At 38.4% G+C, this 18,744-nt stretch overlaps 1 protein-coding gene across 8 annotated transcripts in view; it reads left to right on the forward strand.

The window, feature by feature from the left end:
• GTPBP1 (GTP-binding protein 1) overlaps positions 1-18,744 on the forward strand; it is a 270,000-nt gene that overhangs the window by 191,737 nt on the left and 59,519 nt on the right. For all 8 annotated transcript variants that reach the window (XM_090372553.1, XM_090372554.1, XM_090372557.1 and 5 more), the window contains one exon: positions 17,616-17,854. In XM_090372553.1, the coding sequence (XP_090228679.1) occupies positions 17,616-17,854 (239 nt within the window). The remainder of the gene's footprint in view (positions 1-17,615; positions 17,855-18,744) is intronic.

Here is an 18,744-nt window from a genome sequence, read left to right on the forward strand (position 1 = left end):
CCAATTATCCCCATGTCTTTTTCACTTTCCAGTTCCCTGGGTATAGTACCACACAGTTGGTACATTCCTCTGGGGACACTTCTACCCATACGCAGTACTTTGCATTTGTCAATGTTAAACTTCAGTTGCCACTTCTTGGCCCATCTCCCATCATAATTAGGCGCCTCCGTAGCCAGGTGGGGAGGAGCAGCAGTGCACAGCACACGCTTCTTGATAAGACCGGGGTTCGAGCCCGTCACCACCAAATACGGAGGATGCGGAAAGGTCAGGAAATGACCACCGCATATCCCGGAGCAATATGGCCTTAGTTGCTAATGCTCCTAAAAACCAAATAACAACAACAACAACAACAACCCATCAGAATTATACAACTCAATAAGATCACCTCACAGGTGCCTAGTCTCCAGCTGCTTCAATTTGCAGAACTTAAGCCTCTCTTGAAAAGAGGACCCCTTCACCAGTCTTGTTGCCCTTGTCTGTACATGCTCAAGCAAATCTACATCCTTCCTAAAATGAGGCCACCAGACCTGTATGCAGTAGTCAAGGCATGGCCTGACCATTGCCTTATAGAAGGGCAAAATTGCAGTATATCACTGAGAAAACCCCATGACCTGCTCTTGCAGCCTGTCTGCACTGCACAGAAAACTTCATATCTGACTGCACAATTATTCCCAGGTCTGCCGACCAGTCTAGCCAGGTGGGTAAAGTGCCTGCCTGGCAACCTAAAGGGTACCTAGTCTGTAATTTGCAAAACTTAAGCCTTTCTTCGTAAGAGCAACCCTTTATTCCATTCACTAATCTTGTTGCCCTTCTTAAAATAAGGCCTCCAGACCTGTATACAGTACTCAGGGTGTGGCCTAACCATTGCCTTATACAAGAGGATAATCACCTCTTTATCCCTGCTAGAAAAATTCCTGTATATCATTGACTAGACACTATGAACTACTTTGAGTACTATGCCAAGTTTTGAACTTGTCTAGCCATCCCACAGAAGCTTTGAACTCATTTACTCCCATAGATTTCGCAACCTCCAAAGCCTTTTCCCTAATAATAGGCCCATTAATGGGAATTTTTTTAGCACGTGCGTGACAAAACCACTCATACATAACATTGTCAATTTGAAGTCCAACAGTTTTCGGGAATGATTTTTGAACCTGATCATTTCCGTGTTGCCAAAATTGTTTGAGCAGTTCATTTATTTTCTTTAGGATGTCGCTTACCTGCACTGCTCCGAAAACTTCATATCTGCCTGCTCAATTACCCCAAGTCCTTTTCACTCTTTAACATTGTCAGTGTAGTATCGCACAGTTGATACGTTACTCTGGGTTTACTGCTTCCCATATGCAGTACTTTACATTTATCAATGTTAAACTTCAGTTGCCACCTCTCAGCCCATCTCCTCAACTTTTCTAGATCCTGTTGCAACAGCTTACATCAGTAACAACCTTGTCGACCTTCGTATCGTCTGCAGACTTGGACTTGGGCAGTGTTAGGTGGGTCGGAAAACTACTAGCTTGGGGGGAGACAAAGACCAATAGATTGACAGTAGCCACTGGCAGAGGTGAAAGAGATTCTTGCACTGCTTCTATTAGAATGAGCAGAAGCCTGAAAAACAAGATGCATGATATTTCAGAGACTGCTGGGAGCCATTGCGGTACAAGTAAACACATGGGTTGTGTTAGGGTAGATAAGAATAGAAACAGGTGCAAGTATACTTGCGTGTACACAAATGCTCAAGTTTAATACAAAATTTGATGAATTTGAGGTATTGCTCAAAACGTCAAAGGCAGATATTGTTGGGATATCAGAGAAGTGGTGTCACACAGATATAAGGGATGCAGAACTGGAATTTGTGGAGTACAACTTCTACAGAAAGGATAGACAGGATAGGAAGGGCGGAGGGGTTATGCTATTAGTTAAGAAACACATAAAAACCAAGGAAGTGAAGCCAGTCGACATCGCTGGACAGTGCAGTGTTGAGTCAGTTTGGTGTGACATAAGCATTGGGAGATCAAAATTGAGAGTTGGAGTGTGCTATAGGCCTAATGACTCTGATGAGTATAATAAGAAACTGTACAGGGAAATAGAGTGGGCCAGTAAATCAGAGAGTCTTATGATGGGAGATTTTAATTTTCAGATATTGACTGGAATTTGGGGGCTGGTCACTCACACACTAGCAGGGCTTTTGTGGATTTATTGGATGATTGTTTTCTACATCAGCATGTTTGGGAGGCAACTAGAGAGAGTAATACTCTTGATTTGATTACCAGCAGTGATTCTTCATGCATTAAGAATCTGCAGATAAATGAACCACTAGGTGGCAGTGATCACAGTGTGCTGAAGTGGGATTTACTCAAAGAGGTAATTACCATTAGGGGTAAAGGGAAGGGTTATTGCTTCCGTAAAGGCGACTACGATGGACTGAGACAGTATTTAAATTCTATACAGTGGGACCAACTGATGATGTTACCAACAGCAAATTCAAAATGGGAAGCATTCAAAGAACTTATCTTGGAAGCTACTAGGCTTTACATACCAACTAAGAAATATTGTTCGAGGTTTAGGCCAAAATGGATGTCAGATGAACTAATGAGGCATATGGCAGAGAAGAAAAATGCATGGGATACTTACAAATTAACACATGACACAGAAGCCTATGATAGATACAAGTTGATATACAACCAAGTTACAAAGGAGGTTAGGCAGGCGAAGGCAGATTACGAGAAATCCTTGGCAAGGGATGCAAAGAAAAATAGCAAAGAGTTCTTTACTTATGTAAACTCTGGAAGGAAGGGGATGAATCAGATTGGTCCACTTGATATTGATGGGTCAACTGTTGATGATCCTGCTCAGGTAGCTAACAAACTAAATGAATATTTTGCATCGACATTCACACATGAGGAGTTACTCAGCGAGGGGAATGCCAGAGGTGTATTCAACTCTAGCAGTAAGCTACAGAATCTTGAAATAACTGGGAGTAAAGTGGAGGAGAAACTGTTGAAGATAAACACAAGAAAGGCACCCGGGGTGGATGGGATCTATCCAGTTATATTAAAAGAGGCAGCAAAGGAAGTAAGCAAACCCTTAGCCATAATTATGAGAGCTTCCTTGGACTCAGGGGAGGTACCCATAGACTGGAAATGTGCAAATGTGACCCCAATTCACAAAGGAGGATCAAAGGCTTCCTTGGACTCAGGGGAGGTACCCATAGACTGGAAATGTGCAAATGTGACCCCAATTCACAAAGGAGGATCAAAGGCTGACACAAGTAATTATAGACCTGTGAGCTTAACTTCTGTTCCAGGAAAATTAATGGAGGCACTGGTTAAAGAAGCACTGCAGGATCATTTAGACAAGACTTCAGTTATAGCTCAGACACAGCATGGTTTTGTTAAGGGGAAGTCTTGCCTGACCAATTTGATTGGATAACTATGATGCAGTCACAAAAGAACTGGATGCAGGGAATAGCTATGATATTATATACTTGGATCTTAGAAAGGCCTTTGATACTGTTGCACATGGAAGACTGCTACACAAATTGGAGCAGTGTGACATTGGAGGCAAATTGCTGCTATGGATAAAGGGGTGGTTGAGGGTGAGAAGACAGAGAGTGGTAATCAATGGACACTGCTCATCGTGGACTAATGTTATTAGTGGAGTCCCTCAGGGCTCAGTGTTGGGTCCATTATTGTTTTCTGTATTTATAAATGATATTGATGATGGTATACCAATCTTATGTCGAAGTTTGCAGACGAAACAAAGGTTGGCATGGTTGCCAAGGACACTACTGACACTATTCTGCTGCAACAGGATCTGGAAAGGTTGAGCAGATGGGCTAAGAGGTGGCAAATGAAGTTTAACATTGACAAATGTAAAGTACTACACATGGGAAACAGCAACCCCAGAGCAACGTATCAACTCTGTGGTACTACACTGACAGTGGTAGAGAATGAAAGGGACTTGGGGGTGGTTGTGCAGGCAGATATGAAGTTCTCTGAGCAGTGCAGAAGGGCTGCAAGAGTAGCTAATTGAGTATTGTCAATGATATACAGGAATTTTTCCAGCAGGGATAAGGAGGTGATTATTCCCTTGTATAAGGCAATGGTCAGGCCACACTCGAGGTACTGTATACAGGTCTGGAGGCAAGAAGGATGTAGAGCTGCTGGAACGAGTACAAAGAAGGGCACAAGATTAGTGAATGGAACAAAGGGGTGCTCTTACGAAGAAAGGCTTAAGTTTTGCAAATTACAGTGTCTGGAGACTAGGCACCAGCGAGGTGATCTGATAGAGGTGTATAAAGCCTTGAATGGTTTGAGCATGCTCAATGCTGATGGGATTTTTCCTCTAGCTCAGAATAATCACCGGAGAGGGCGTAAATTTAAATTGAGGAAAGACAGATGTAGGATGGACGTGCGGAAATTTGCCTTTAGCCAGAGGGTGGTTGGTTGGTGGAACAGACTTCCATCCCTTGTAGTGGAGGTTGATAGCCTAAATAGGTTTAAGGCTCAGCTGGACAGGTATTTTGAACGAACAGAGGGGTGAAGTGGAAGTGGTTTTTTTTTTTTTTTTTTGGCTGATGCTGCATAAGCTTGCTTTCTTGCATCAAATGCCTCTACTAATGCTAATAAAGCCTGATATACAGAAAACAACAAAGGACTCAACGCTGAACCCTGGGAGACTCCACTAATAACGTTAGTCCACGAAGAGCAGTGTCCGTTGATTACCACTCTGTCTTCTCCCACTCAACCATCCTTTCATCCATAGCAGCAGTTTGCCTCCAATGCCACGCCACTGCTCCAATTTGTGCTGCAGTCTTCCATATGCAACAGTATCAAAAGCCTTTCTAAGATCCAAATATAGTGAAACTTCTCTTTAATGGACAGCCATGGGGAACGAGAATGTGTCCGTTAGAGAGAAGTGTCCGCTAACAAGAAGTCTAAGGGAGAGAAAAAAAAGAAAGAAAGAAAAATCATTAAACATTTTATGTAAAATTAAATTAAAATATATACAGATTTTGAACAATACTTTTGTAAATAATATACAATTCTTCTTCTTCTTGGTCCTTAGCTGGCAGCTGGGGGAGGCGGTTGGCCACGCAACCAGTATGCTGCTGTAGGTGCCACAGGGTTTCAGACTTGCTCTGTGATGTTCTTCCATACTTTACGAACCATGGCGTCAGTCCTGGCCTTGTTAAAGTCGAGACGACGGCTCTTCAAGTCATAACATTTACATACACAAGAGATAAAGAAAAATCGTTAAACGTTTAATGTAAAATTAAATTAAGTTATATACAGATTTTGCACATTTTGCACAATATTTTTGTAAATAATATACATACAATTGTGCTATGCATGTTATGACTTTATCTTAAGAAAAATACATACAGTAATCACTTATTTTCTTCTGCACTTTCTTCCAGCTGATAATTTTGTTTTCAACATTTGTTTGGAGTGAAGAAACCATCGAAAGTCCTTCAGTATCTTCTTCAGTGGTGAAAAACATTTTTAAACGATTGATTTGTATGAGCGCTTCTTCTATTTTCATCGGTGGTTCGTCGTTAATATGTTCTTCGACAGAATGACCTTCCATTTCTTCATCCTCATGAGGAATGTCTTGAAAAATATCGATGATAATGTCATTGATATCTAGAGCACCATCATCTCTAGTGAGGTTCGAGTCTATATCTTTGTAGCCAGGGTCACTTGTAGCAGAAGTATCGTACATTATCAGTAGATGTTGAAGTTCTTGGTGCTCCACATTGCTGTTCACAACTTCAATTTTTGCATTTGAGAAGCCAGACTTTACAAACAGACAGTTTCTTTTCTAATTGCGTTTACTGAAGAGGAAATCCATTGAATCGCATCTAGGATGCTGAGTTTCTTTGTAAGGTCACTCGCACATGTTTTCTGTAGTGAAGTTTAAAATTTTTTATTATCCCTTGATCCAAGGGCTGACACTCTGCAGATGTGTTTGGTGGAAGAAAAACGATTTGAATGTCGGACAATTCAATGTGCGGGTGAGATGCAGCATTATCCATGAAAAGAATAATTTTTCTGTTTTGACGAATCATGTTTTGGTTAAAGTGACTTATCCATTCGCTCATGATATCTCGTGTCATCCACGCTTTTTTATTAGACTTCCAGCCAACATTCAAAACATTCAACTTTATGCCCTTGAAACAATGAGGATTTTGTGGTTTTCTTGTAACAAGAGGTTGTTCGTAGTCTCCCAGCATATTTGTACACAATAGTACAGCCAAGCATTCCTTAGAAATTTTTCCGCCCTGGCACTTTTCGTTTTTTAGACTCATTGTTTTTTCAGGAAGAGCTTTAAAAAACAACCCTGTTTCGTCACAGTTGTAAATATCCTTAGCTTCAAAATCATGAGATAAATCTTCCAATTTGTCGATCCACTCTGTTACAACCCCAGTATCAACAGATCCACCTTCACCACTTACGGTTTTCCAAGAAATTTTATGCCAAGTTTTGAACTTGTCTAGCCATCCCACAGAAGCTTTGAACTCATTTACTCCCATAGATTTCGCAACCTCCAAAGCCTTTTCCCTAATAATAGGCCCATTAATGGGAATTTTTTTAGCACGTGCATGACAAAACCACTCATACGTAACATTGTCAATTTGAAGTCCAACAGTTTTCGGGAATGATTTTTGAACATGATCATTTCCGTGTTGCCAAAATTGTTTGAGCAGTTCATTTGTTTTCTTTAGGATGTCGCTTACCTGCATCTTCTCGATTTTGAATTTTGCAGCAAGATTGCGAACACTATTTTTTTGCCAATCATACGCATTAATGAGTTTGACTTCATCTTTTAAAGTTAAATGTTTATGAGAAGACATTGTGCACTTCACACGACACCGAACAAAACTGAAAACTCAAACTCAAAAGACGAAAGGCCGACAAAATCCCCCCCCCCCTGCACACACCGAATTCATCAGAAGTTTTACACGTGCCTTAAAATTCTTGAAAAAGGGTTTAGAACCGAGACATAAACCTTGATAAAATTCAGAGAATCGGAAATAGAAAGTAAACACACAATTGAAGCAATATGTGGAAGAAACGTTCCTAGAAAAAGGGCCGTGGGCTTGCCTTCTGTCCGTTATGAGGAGATCAAATTAAGTGCTATTCTAAACGAAACAGTGCAGATTGCCTGTCCACGTCCGTTACAGAGAATGTCCGCTAGACAGAAGCTGAAAACACGTTAAAACCAGTAGAGGAGAGTTGGAGAATTTGAAAATGTCCGTTGTAGAGAGATGTTCGTTAGGAAAAGTTTCACTGTATATGATATCAAAATTATTCTTTGCATCCAGTTCCTTTGTGACTACATCATAGTGTCCAATCAAATTAGTCAGACAAACTTCCTTTTAACAAACCCATGCTGTGTCTGAGCTGTAGCTGAAGTCTTTTCTAGATGACTGCAATGCTTCTTTAACCAGTGCCTCCATTAATTTTCCTGGAACAGAAGTGAAACTAACAGATCTAATTACCTGTCTCTCCCTTTGATCCTCCTTTGTGGATTGGGGTCACATTTGCACATTTCCAGTCAATGGGTATTTTCCCAGAGTCCAAGGAAGCTCTCATAATTATGGCTAAGGGTTTGCTTACTTCCTTTGCTGCTTCCTTTAATATAACTGGATAGATTCCATCCACCTCAGGTGCCTTTCTTATATTTATCTTCAACAATTTCTCCTCCACTTTACTCTCAGTTATTACAAGATTATCTAGCTTACTGCCAGAGTTTAATACACTTCTGCAATTTCCCTTCCTTAATAACTCCTCATGTGTGAATGTAGATGAAAATATTCATTTAGTTTATTAGCTACCTGAGAAGAGATCATTCAACAGTTGAACCATTGATATCAAGTGGACAAATCTGATTCATCCCCTTCCTTCTAGAGGTTACATAAGAAAAGAACTCTTTGCTGTTTTTCTTTGCATCCTTTACCAAAGATTTCTCATAATCTGCCTTTGCCTGCCTAACCTCCTCTGTGACTTGGTTACAGACCAGTTTATATCTATCATAGGCTTCTGTGTCACCTGTTAATTTATATGTATTCCATGCATTTTTCTTCTCTGCCACATGTCTAATTAGTTCATCTGACATCCATTTAGGCCTAATCTTTAACAGTATTTCTTAGTTGGTATGAAAAGCTTAGTAGCTTTCAAGATTAATTCTTTGAATGCTTCCCATTTTGAATTTGCTGTTGGTAACATCATCAGTTGGTCCCACCATATAGAATTTAAATACAGTCTCAGACCACCATAGTCACTTTTTACCCCTGTTGGTAATTACCTCTTTGAGTAAATCTCACTTCAGCACACTGGGATCACTGCCACTTAGTGGTTCCTTTATCTGCAGATTCTTAATGAAGAATCACAACTTATAATCAGATCAAGAGTATTACTCCCTCCAGTTGCCTACCGAACATGCTGATGTAGAAAACAATCATCCAATAAATCCACAAAAGCCTTGCTTGTGTGTGAGTGACCAACCCACAAATTCCTGTCAATCTCTGGTCCACTGTATTTTTTTGCATAATTGCTCATTATACTGATCAGATTCATTAGGCCTATAACACACACCTACTCTCGTTTTTCCTTTCCCAGTGCTTATATCACACAAAACAGACTCAACATTTCATTGTCCACCAACATCAATTGGATGCAGTTCCTTAGATTTTATTTGTTTTTTAACTAACAGTCTAACCCCTTCTCTCTTCCTGTCCAGTCTATCCTTTTTGCACTGCTTATGTCTGTGACACCACATCTCTGATATTCCAACAGTATCTGCCTTTGATGTCTTGACTAGTATTTCACTCCATCAAATTTATTAACTGTACTCCTAGCATTTGTATACATGCACCTGTTTCTACTCTTAGTTACCCTAACATAGCCCATGTATTTACTTGTTCCACTATGACTCCCAGTAGTCCTGGAAATATCCCGTCTCTCCTGTTAACAAGCACAGACCAGGCTGAGAAAAATTCTACCACTTGAGCCTTGCTCAGTCTCTCCAGGGCAGAATTGATCGACAAGGCTCTCATTGTATATTCCCTTCTATCGTGTCTGGGCAGAGTTGCAGACACTTTTAAATTCAACCCTAACTCAACTAACTCGTGTTTTTTTTTTTTTTTTTTTTTCGACATTGACTTGCACTTGTTAAGTAATTCCGCCAGTCTCCAACTCTTAATATCATTAGTGCCAACATGTACAACAATATCACCCTTTGTGCCCTTAAAAGATATCTGCCCTACAACGTCATCAACCTTTGCCCCTGGCAGAAATACTCTGGTCCTGTGCAAAAAGGATAGGTGGAACAGGACTCTGGTCCTGTTCCACCTATCCTTTTTGCACAATATGTTCCCCGTTTCCCTGACAATAATTACCGACAACAACTAGTTCCTTTGGGATCAGCACATTCTGCCTTGTGGGTTGCTGCTGTTGCCACATTGTACTCCCCAAAATCCAATTCTGCATTACTAATATCTGTGTGACACCACATCTGTGATATCCCAACAATATTTGCCTTTGATGTCTTAACCAGCACTTCAGATTTATCAAATTTATTTACTATACTTTTAGCATTGGTGTACATGCAAATATACATGCACCTATTCTTAGTTACCCTAACATAGTATTTATTTGTTTCATAATGACTGCCATCATTCCCTGAAACCCCTTGCGCCAGGCCTCTGCTCATTCTAATAGAAGTAGTGAAAGAATCAACTCTGCCTGCAGCTACTTTTGACCTTTTAGTCTATGGATCCTCCCAAGCTAGAAGTTTCCCAACCCACTTAACGCTGTCTCGATAGCATCAGCAAACACACTATTTAAGTGTATCCATCCCTGTAGAAGCAGTCTCTCCTGTTAATAAGCACAATCACACTGAAAAAAATTTTACCTCATGAGCCTTGCACAATTCCTCCTGGGTCGAATTGACAAAGGCTTTCATCATATACCCCCTCCTGGGCAGAATTGCAGACAGTTTCAAATTTAACCCTAACTCGTGACTTTTTTTTCAACATTGACCTGTACTTGTTAAGTAAATCTGTAGATCTCCTACTCTTACTGTTATTGGTGCCAACATGTACAACGGTATCACCCTTTGTGCCCTTAAAAGATGATATCTGGTCTACAACGTCAACCTTTGCCCCTGGCAGACATACCCTGGTCCTGTTCCATCTTTCCTGTTTACACAATATATATCCTGTCTCTATCACAGTAGTGTCACTAACAATAACTAACTCCCTGTGGGACCGGCGCATTCTGCCTTGGAGATTGTGGCTGTGTTGCCTGATACACAAGAGTCAGCTCTGGCATTGAGTTAGGCAGCTGAGAGCTTGACAGGCCCTCATATTAATTTCTTTGAGGTCATCTATCCTACACCTCAAGCTCTCATAGATGCTTATCAGAACACTGAGCTGACACCTAATTTCTAGACACTCTCTGCACACATAAATACATACTTGTTTTCTAGATCATGTTCTGTTTCAGAGAGTTCAGCAAACATTTCACAAGTTGCAAATTTTTTTGGCTGTGATTCAGTGGGGAATCCCCCCCCCCCAGTTCTGGCCCAATTCACAGCACTCCTGCAACTTTGTGCCCGTTGCTTTCCTGCTCTAGTCTGGGGCATGATATTTAAAATTATTAAGATCAATAAATTTAATTAATTATCAATACTACACTGTCTAATTGAATCTTAAATGCAGTTATATGTATTACGCTATATAATTTTACGTTAGAGCTACCTATTTACCACAATTAAAAATTTGAATTCCCTACAACTATATGAAACAATGGCTGCAAGATTTGAACAAAAGACAACGGTTTTACGTATATTAAGTAGTAACCTACAAAAACTCTCTCTAAATTAAAAATAAAAATAACTAGCGTAACTAGCTACTTATAAAGTACAATGTAAAATAACATTGTACCACAAATGAAAACAGTTTTTATTTCTTTCAACTCTCCATACAGTTTTCCCCTTTTGTGAAAAAGCTATAGTCTGATTGCAAGAATAGTTCTGAAGTCATTTCTGGGCAGTCAACCTGTGTTGTATTCCCCAACATAAAGGCCGGGTGGTGAAAAATGTGCATCTTGTTCAGATTTTAAACTTTCAATTACAGAACAAAAGTGATAACTTTTTTTACATCTCCATTTTCTTGGTTAATATAAACAGCAATCATGATGCAGTATCACATATTCATTGGTCTGCCTTGTTATAGAGTTCATTCTCTTTCCATTTATAAAATTTAGCCTAGTTGCTATGAAAGCAGAAGCTCTTCATATTGCAAACAGACTCCATCTTACAGTACCACATCTTCCATGATTTTGGTCATTTTGTGTTGAGGTATTATAATTCTGTCAAGCTAGTTACTATTAGTATTTATCATCATCATCATCAGCCATTTTCAATCCACTGCAGGATTAAGGCCTCTCCAGCAACTTTCCAGTTCCTTCTGTTTTGAGCACTGGCCATCCATTTACTATCCAAAAACTCATGAATTTCATCTATCCATCTCCACCTTTGTCTTCCAGGTTTTCTTCTAGCTCCTCTTGGGTACCATTCTGTTATTTTCTTAGTCCATCTGTCATCATGTCTTCGAGCTATGTGTCCTGCCCAAGACCATTTTAGTTCTTTAGTTTTGATAAGAATGTCCTTTACTTGAGTTTGCTGCCTAATCCATGTGTTTCTCTTCTTATCTAACAGTCTGATTCCCAGTATAATTCATTCCATTCTTCGCTGTGTAGTTCTCAGCTTCTCTTCCATTCTTTTGGTGAGTGCCCAAGTTTCACTTCCATAAGTCATGGTGGGGAGTATACATTGATTCATTATTTTACATTTCAGACAAACTGGGATATTGCTCTTCAGTATGTGACTATATTTCCTGAATGCTATCCAACCAAAATTTATTCTTCTCTTGACTTCCAGCCATTTATCATTATTACAGCTAATAACTTGTCCCAGATAAGTATATGACTCCACCTTTTCAATTACTGCTCGTTCAATCATTATTTCCCTTTCCGTGGCATACTTGTTCATCATTACTTTTGTTTTAGCCATATTCATCTTTAGTCCAAAATCCTTACTAACTGTGCATAACTGATTAAGATTTTCCTCTAATTCTTTGGGATCGTGGCTTATGACCACAATGTCATCTGCAAATCGTAAATGGTTTAGGTACTCTCCGTTCACATTGACTCCTTTCTGCGACCAGTCTAATCGTCTGAAAGCTTCCTCAAGGGCAGCAGTAAACAGCTTCGGAGATATTGTGTCTCCTTGTCGAACTCCTTTCTCGATTTTAAATTTCCTACTGTCCTTGTCTAGTCTAATAAAGGAGGTAGCACTCTCATATATTTTCTTCAAAATCATAATATATGGGGTATCTATGCCTTGTCTTTCCAGTGCCCGAAACATTGCCTTATGCTGTATGGAGTCAAATGCCTTTTCATAGTCCACAAATGCCAGGCATAATGGTGTTTTATATTCATTTGCTTTCTCCATTAGCTGTGATATTACATGAAGGTGATCCATAGTTGAGAATCCAGCCAGCTTGCTCTTTCGGTTGATTCTCATCAAGTATTCTTTCTAATCTGTTAGTAATGACCCTTGTGAACAACTTGTAGATGTGGGATAACAAGCTAATTGGTCTATAATTTCCAATTTCTGATTTATCTCCTTTCTTATGCAGAAAAACTATGATTGCATTATTCCACTGCTTAGGCATCACACCTTTTTTTTTTAATGCACTTTGTGAAGAGCCTTGCCAGTTTTTGTGTTATGTCTCTTCCTCCCAATTTTAACAACTCTACAGTAACTTCATCTTCCCCCGGGGCTTTCCGATTCTTCTTCTTCAATACATGTTGTACCTCATCAGAAAGAATATCGGGTATGTTGTATGTGTTGCTACTTTGCAATCCATCTTCCCCACTGCTGGTATCATTCCCTCGCTCCTTGTATAATTCTCTATAGTAGTCTTCTGCTATTTGAATTATGCCTTCTCTACTGTTTATAAGTGTACCATCGCTATTCTTCAGTTTCAGTATCATTTGTCCTTCTGTATTACTGCTCATGGCTGCTGATTTAAATCCTTTGTTTTCCCTTAATGCATGTTCTACTTTTCTTGTGTTAAATCTTCTTATGTTCACTCTGAGTCTCTTTCTAATGGCTTTGCATAACTCAGTATACTCAATTTTCTCCCTGTCAGTATTTTTCTTGCTCTTCATTTGCCGTCTTCGGTTCATCATGACAAGTGTTTCTTGACTAATTTTTTCTTCTTTGGATTTCTGTTTCCCTATAGATTTCTTGGGCTTTATCACTTTCAGAAAGTTGTAATATTCCTCGTCGATATCTTGGTCCTGAGTAGTCTGCAGAAACTCAAACTTGTTCTTAAGTTCCAGTACATACTGCTTTTTCTCCTCCTCTGTTATCTCAAAGACCTTTGTATCATTTACTCGAGTCAGTTTTTTCCTTTCCTTTCCTACATCTATATCAAGTGTACATCTTACCATTCTGTGATCACTTCCATCATTTACCTTATTCAGGACGGTAACATCATTCACAATATATCTTCTGTTAGTGAGGATGAAGTCGATTTCATTAGTTGTTAATCCATTTGGACTCTTCCATGTCCACTTTCTGTTCAACCTTTTCTTGAAAAAAGTGTTCATTACTGACAGTCCTTGAGATTCTGCAAATTCCACAAGTCTTTCACCTCTTTTATTTCTTTCACCAGTTCCAAAATTTCCTATAGTTCCTCTTTCTGCGCTGTTTTGCCTTTTTCCAACCTTAGCATTGAAGTCTCCCATAATAATAGTGTAGTGGGTTTTCTGCTCATCTAGAAGACTCAATTTTGTGTACATTTCTTCAACCTCTTCATCATCATGGCTTGATGTTGGTGCCTAAATCATTATAATCTTTAGCTTGTACATCTTAGAAATCTTGAGTATTGGTCTTGACACCCTTGGTGATGTACTTTTGAATTCCAAAATGTTGTTTTTAAAATCTTTATGGACCAGAAACCCAACTCCACCTTCACTCCTTTCACTGTTTCCATTGGTGTACAGCAGATTTCCACTTGATAAACTTATAAGTGATTCATTTCTTCTTCTTGTTTCAGCCAAACCGATTATATTCCAATTCACATTTTCTAATTCCTTTTCCAGCTCTAATATCCTGTCTTCACCGATGAGTGATCGTACGTTATAACAGGCCAAGAAAGCAAGCTTATAAAACATTGGTCAAGAGGAGGAGGGGACCAGTACTTCTCATATAAACAGTTCATCCACTCAAACTGTTTATCTAGTTCTTACTTGAATTTAATTCAAACTACCCGCTTCCATAATACCAGATGGAAGTTTGGTACTTGAAGTTGTCACAGACATTCTCTCAAGTATGACAAGCTAGGCTTGCTACTTGTAGTCTAAAACACTGATGAATCTGATATTCAAGTGAAACTTGGGTCAAGTGGCACAAATTTCAGCAAAGTGAAATTCTGTGACAACCAAATCCTCTGATTTCACCTTCATGATGGTGGGACTGTTAGCAACCGTGGGTATAAACCCCATGTGCAAGTCCTGAAATACAGCACCTAGTATACTGGAGGTATGGCATCCACACCACACCACACCACAAACAGGAATGCCAACCCTCTGTTTGCAGGTGATACTACATGGTAGATGTCGCCTCCGTAGTCAGGTGGGAAGGAGCAGCAGTGCGTAAACACGCTTCTTGATTAGACCGGGGTTCGAGCCCATCACCACCAAATACGGAGGATGCGGAAAGGTCAGGGAATGACCACTGCATATTCCCAGAGCAATATGGCCTTAGTTGCTAATGCTCCTAAAAACCAAATAACAAACAACAACATGGTAGATGACTCATCAGTGGGTGCAATACCATCCCTTTGCTTATTGAAGGCTTGTAGGAGAGGAGCCCATGTTTAGTTTCCCGAGCAAAGCTCCAGAAATCCCCTATCTCTTCCATTATGCAGTATGATTGATGTCTTTTGAGGTTATGATGGACATCATGGCAAATTCCAATCTTCCTTACATTTCAAGAGTGCAGTTCTAACATGGTATTCACATGCTGGCCGCTACATAGTACACCAGACCAAACCCATTGGTAACTCTCTAGGAGGCATCCAGATCAGCTAGTGTATAATATCGCTGCCTCTACTCTGCCAGATGATTATTGGAAGGATTCCAGGTTGTGTGTGTATGTGGGGAGCATTGTCGAGGCTGTGTTGTGTCACGGAATTGAATATATTCTTTCCCATGTTTATGCCATACCAAAAATTACGTTACTTCATACAACATATCCTCCCCATCTTACTATTGAATATATCATTAATACACTAAGAGAAAAAACTTATCTGTGAACAGATCTAAACCTCCCGAACACTTCCTCATTTGGCTTAATTATTCACTGTACAATTCCTTTCGTTTCAAACTTGGTACTTGTGCATATGTCTGTTCTGATATTCTCTGTTAGAGACTTGATAATTTGGAATCTCTTTTCAGTCTTCTCTAGCTTAAAGTTTCTCTACCCCATTCTGTCACATTCATCTGTTGCCTCTATTATTCTCCCAACTCTATCATTTTCCCAATTAAGATGAATGAGGATGAAATTTTCACGGTATATAAATGATTTTAGAACTAGGGGCCATAAATTCAAGTTATGGGGGAGATGTTTAGACTGGATTGCAGAAAGTTTTATTTCAGCCAACAAGTTAAGTTACCTACATTGGTAGTAGAGACTGACAGTTTGATAAATTTCAAAGGTCAGCTGGATAATTACCTGTGGGAGGAGAGAAATGCATGCGTTGTCTTTTTCCTTTTATTTTTATTAATTATTATTATTTTTTAAAATTTTCTTCTTATTTTGTTATTCTTTCTTCTTTTTTTTTTTTTTTTTTCTGGCTGCAGCATAAGCCATAGGCTTCTTTGCACAATTACTAATACTAAACTCCACTAATCATTTGGAACTCTTTGATTTCCTTATTTGAAACTTGACTTTCTCCCAACTTCTTAACAGTGAGGTAATTCTTCTTCGTGATTTTATTGTTCACAACTTTCAGCTATCTTCCATTTTCAAGTCACTGACCCAACTTTTTGAGATGCTGAGGCTTTTGCTGAGGCCAGTGACATCACACAGACCATTCATTTACTTACCAAAATATGACAATCCTAACCAGACAGCCAACATTTTTATTTTATTTTTTATTTATTTATTTATTATTTATTTATTTTTTTTTTCACAAACAAACCTTCCAAGTCCTCTAGACACCTCATCAACTTGGTGATAGTCTCTTCTCCAACAATAATTGATACAATTATTGTAAATAAGTTTTATCTAATGTTCAATAAAATTATAAGTAAGATTAAATTAAAGGATATTGCCATGGAAATATGAGTGCAGTGTTTCTAAGGCTGTATGGCATATAGCAGCCAGTAGTGTGACCTGCTGCACATATATATACAAGTCAACCCAAATTACCCTCTGTTGAATCTGATGGATTGTTCCAACATATCTAACCCCAGCCTTCTTGTCTCCTGTTCTTCAGTTTTAAGAACGCTATGTAATTTATGGGTATGATAAGTGCATCTACAAGTGCTTGTTGTGTGAGCTAAAAAACCTCAAATAGCTCACAGGGAAGCTCTTCTTCCTCTGCTTGAGTGAATTAATTACAGCCTCAGTTGAAGAGGATTTTAGATATTTTTGCAGACATTGACAGGAATGAAACCCAGACCTCTCCAAAGAAGTGCTAGTGGAAAAACACTATACAGTCACCTTAATATATTCTCCCACTTAACTGGGCAGTATCCATACCTGTTCAGTTAATATATATATATATATTTTTTTTTATTTCAGTTACAGTTATTTTAATTTACTGCATAAATTAATTATCCTTAAACACTGTGTAGTAATGATATTGTCACAGATCATTTTTGAAATGTTAAGAGTATTAGGTAGACATTGCATGTAAGTTGGACACTTTCCTTTTTTTATAGATTTTTGTGTTAATATTACTGCTCTGGTCTTTTAATATATGTATAGCTGGGTAAGAAGACACATGGCTGCTATTAATATTAGTCCATTGATTATGGACTAATATTAATTACATTAAAAGATTAAACAGTACATTTTTATAGATACATTTAAATTCTTTTCATAATAGTGCTTTGTAAATTTTAAGCTGCACATAAACATCTTGTACCCATAGCAGTAACTCTGTTTTGAATGATTATCATGACCATCATTCATTATAGATATACAATCAAAGCATGGTTATTACTACTATGAAATGAGTTGACATTTCATTTTATTAACAAACCTTTTCTTGTAACCTTTAATCATCATAATTTTAGTGAAGTTGCAGCTATGTACTCATCTGACCTAATTATTGAACATACTAATGTTGATAGTATCCATTTGTTTATCTACCTGTTGTATAAAATACATCAAGCTTTCCAGGTAAAAGGTTAAATGTTTGCTTCTTAATGTGCTTATTTGTTGATATTTCTCTCTTTGTTTCTGCATACACTTAAAGGCAAATACACACACAAATGTATAGTGCTTTATGTGCTTTCTATTAGATTGGAGCTAATGCTGGAGTGGTTGGAATGACCAAAGAACACTTGGGTTTAGCCTTAGCTCTTAACATTCCTGTATTTGTTGTTATTACAAAGATTGATATGTGTCCTCCGAATGTGCTCCAAGATACTATGAAACTTTTATGGCGCATCTTAAAGTCACATGGGTGTCGAAAAATTCCTGTTACTGTCCATGCTGAAGATGATGTTGTAGTATCAGCTACAAACTTTGTTTCAGAAAGGTGAGTAAAAATTTGTTAAAATTAAGTTCTACATAAAAAGAAAACTTATGTCGAAAGTATTATTTGAAACCAGTCTAATTTGAAGAATGGAATTATATTAAAAGAATGGAATTTTTTATTTCCATTGAAAACAACCACTGCTCAATATATTGTTAATTTTTATTAGTATACCTAATAAAATTGGAAATTATTTCATTCACAAATACTGCTGCTAGTGAGTATCTTAAAATTCAGTTACATTTTTAGAAAATAGAGTGCTATTTCATTCATTCTAACATTAAATAAATAGAGATGCATTCTTTATAACGTTTTTTTTTTTTTTTTTTTTTCCAACCTTGAGAACTACAGTATACAGCAGTATATCCATATTTTATAAATTGACATACCACAATGTACCTTGATTGAATAATGTACAGTATATATCATGAATAAGTCATTTAAAGAATTAATTTTTCTTGAAGTAGGAGTTAAGAGTTGACTGTCTTCTCTTAGGTTTTGCTCACAAAGTATATCTTGATAGCAAGGAATTATATCAAGAACACCTCTCTTTTGGTACTCACCATAGCCAAGTGGGCAGGAGAAACAGTGCGTAGCACACACTTCTTGATTAGACCCGGGTTTGAGCCTGTGAACACCAAATACGGAGGATACGGAAAGGTCAGGGAATGACCACCGCATATCCCCAGAGCAATATGGCCTTAGTTGCTAATGCTCCTAAAAACCAAATAACAAACAAACAACAAACCTCTATTTTCTTTGCCTTGTTGCTTTGCTTTCAGTCCATTAGCATTAGTAGAGGCATTTGATGCAAGAAAGCAAGCTTATGCAGCATCAGCCAAAAAAAAAAAAAAAAAACCACTTCCACTTCACCCCTCTGTTCGTTCAAAATA

Source organism: Mastigoproctus giganteus, chromosome 4 (genome assembly GCF_048544385.1).
Source record: "Mastigoproctus giganteus isolate SK-2022 chromosome 4, ASM4854438v1, whole genome shotgun sequence".
In the NCBI taxonomy this organism is placed as follows: domain Eukaryota; kingdom Metazoa; phylum Arthropoda; class Arachnida; order Uropygi; family Thelyphonidae; genus Mastigoproctus; species Mastigoproctus giganteus.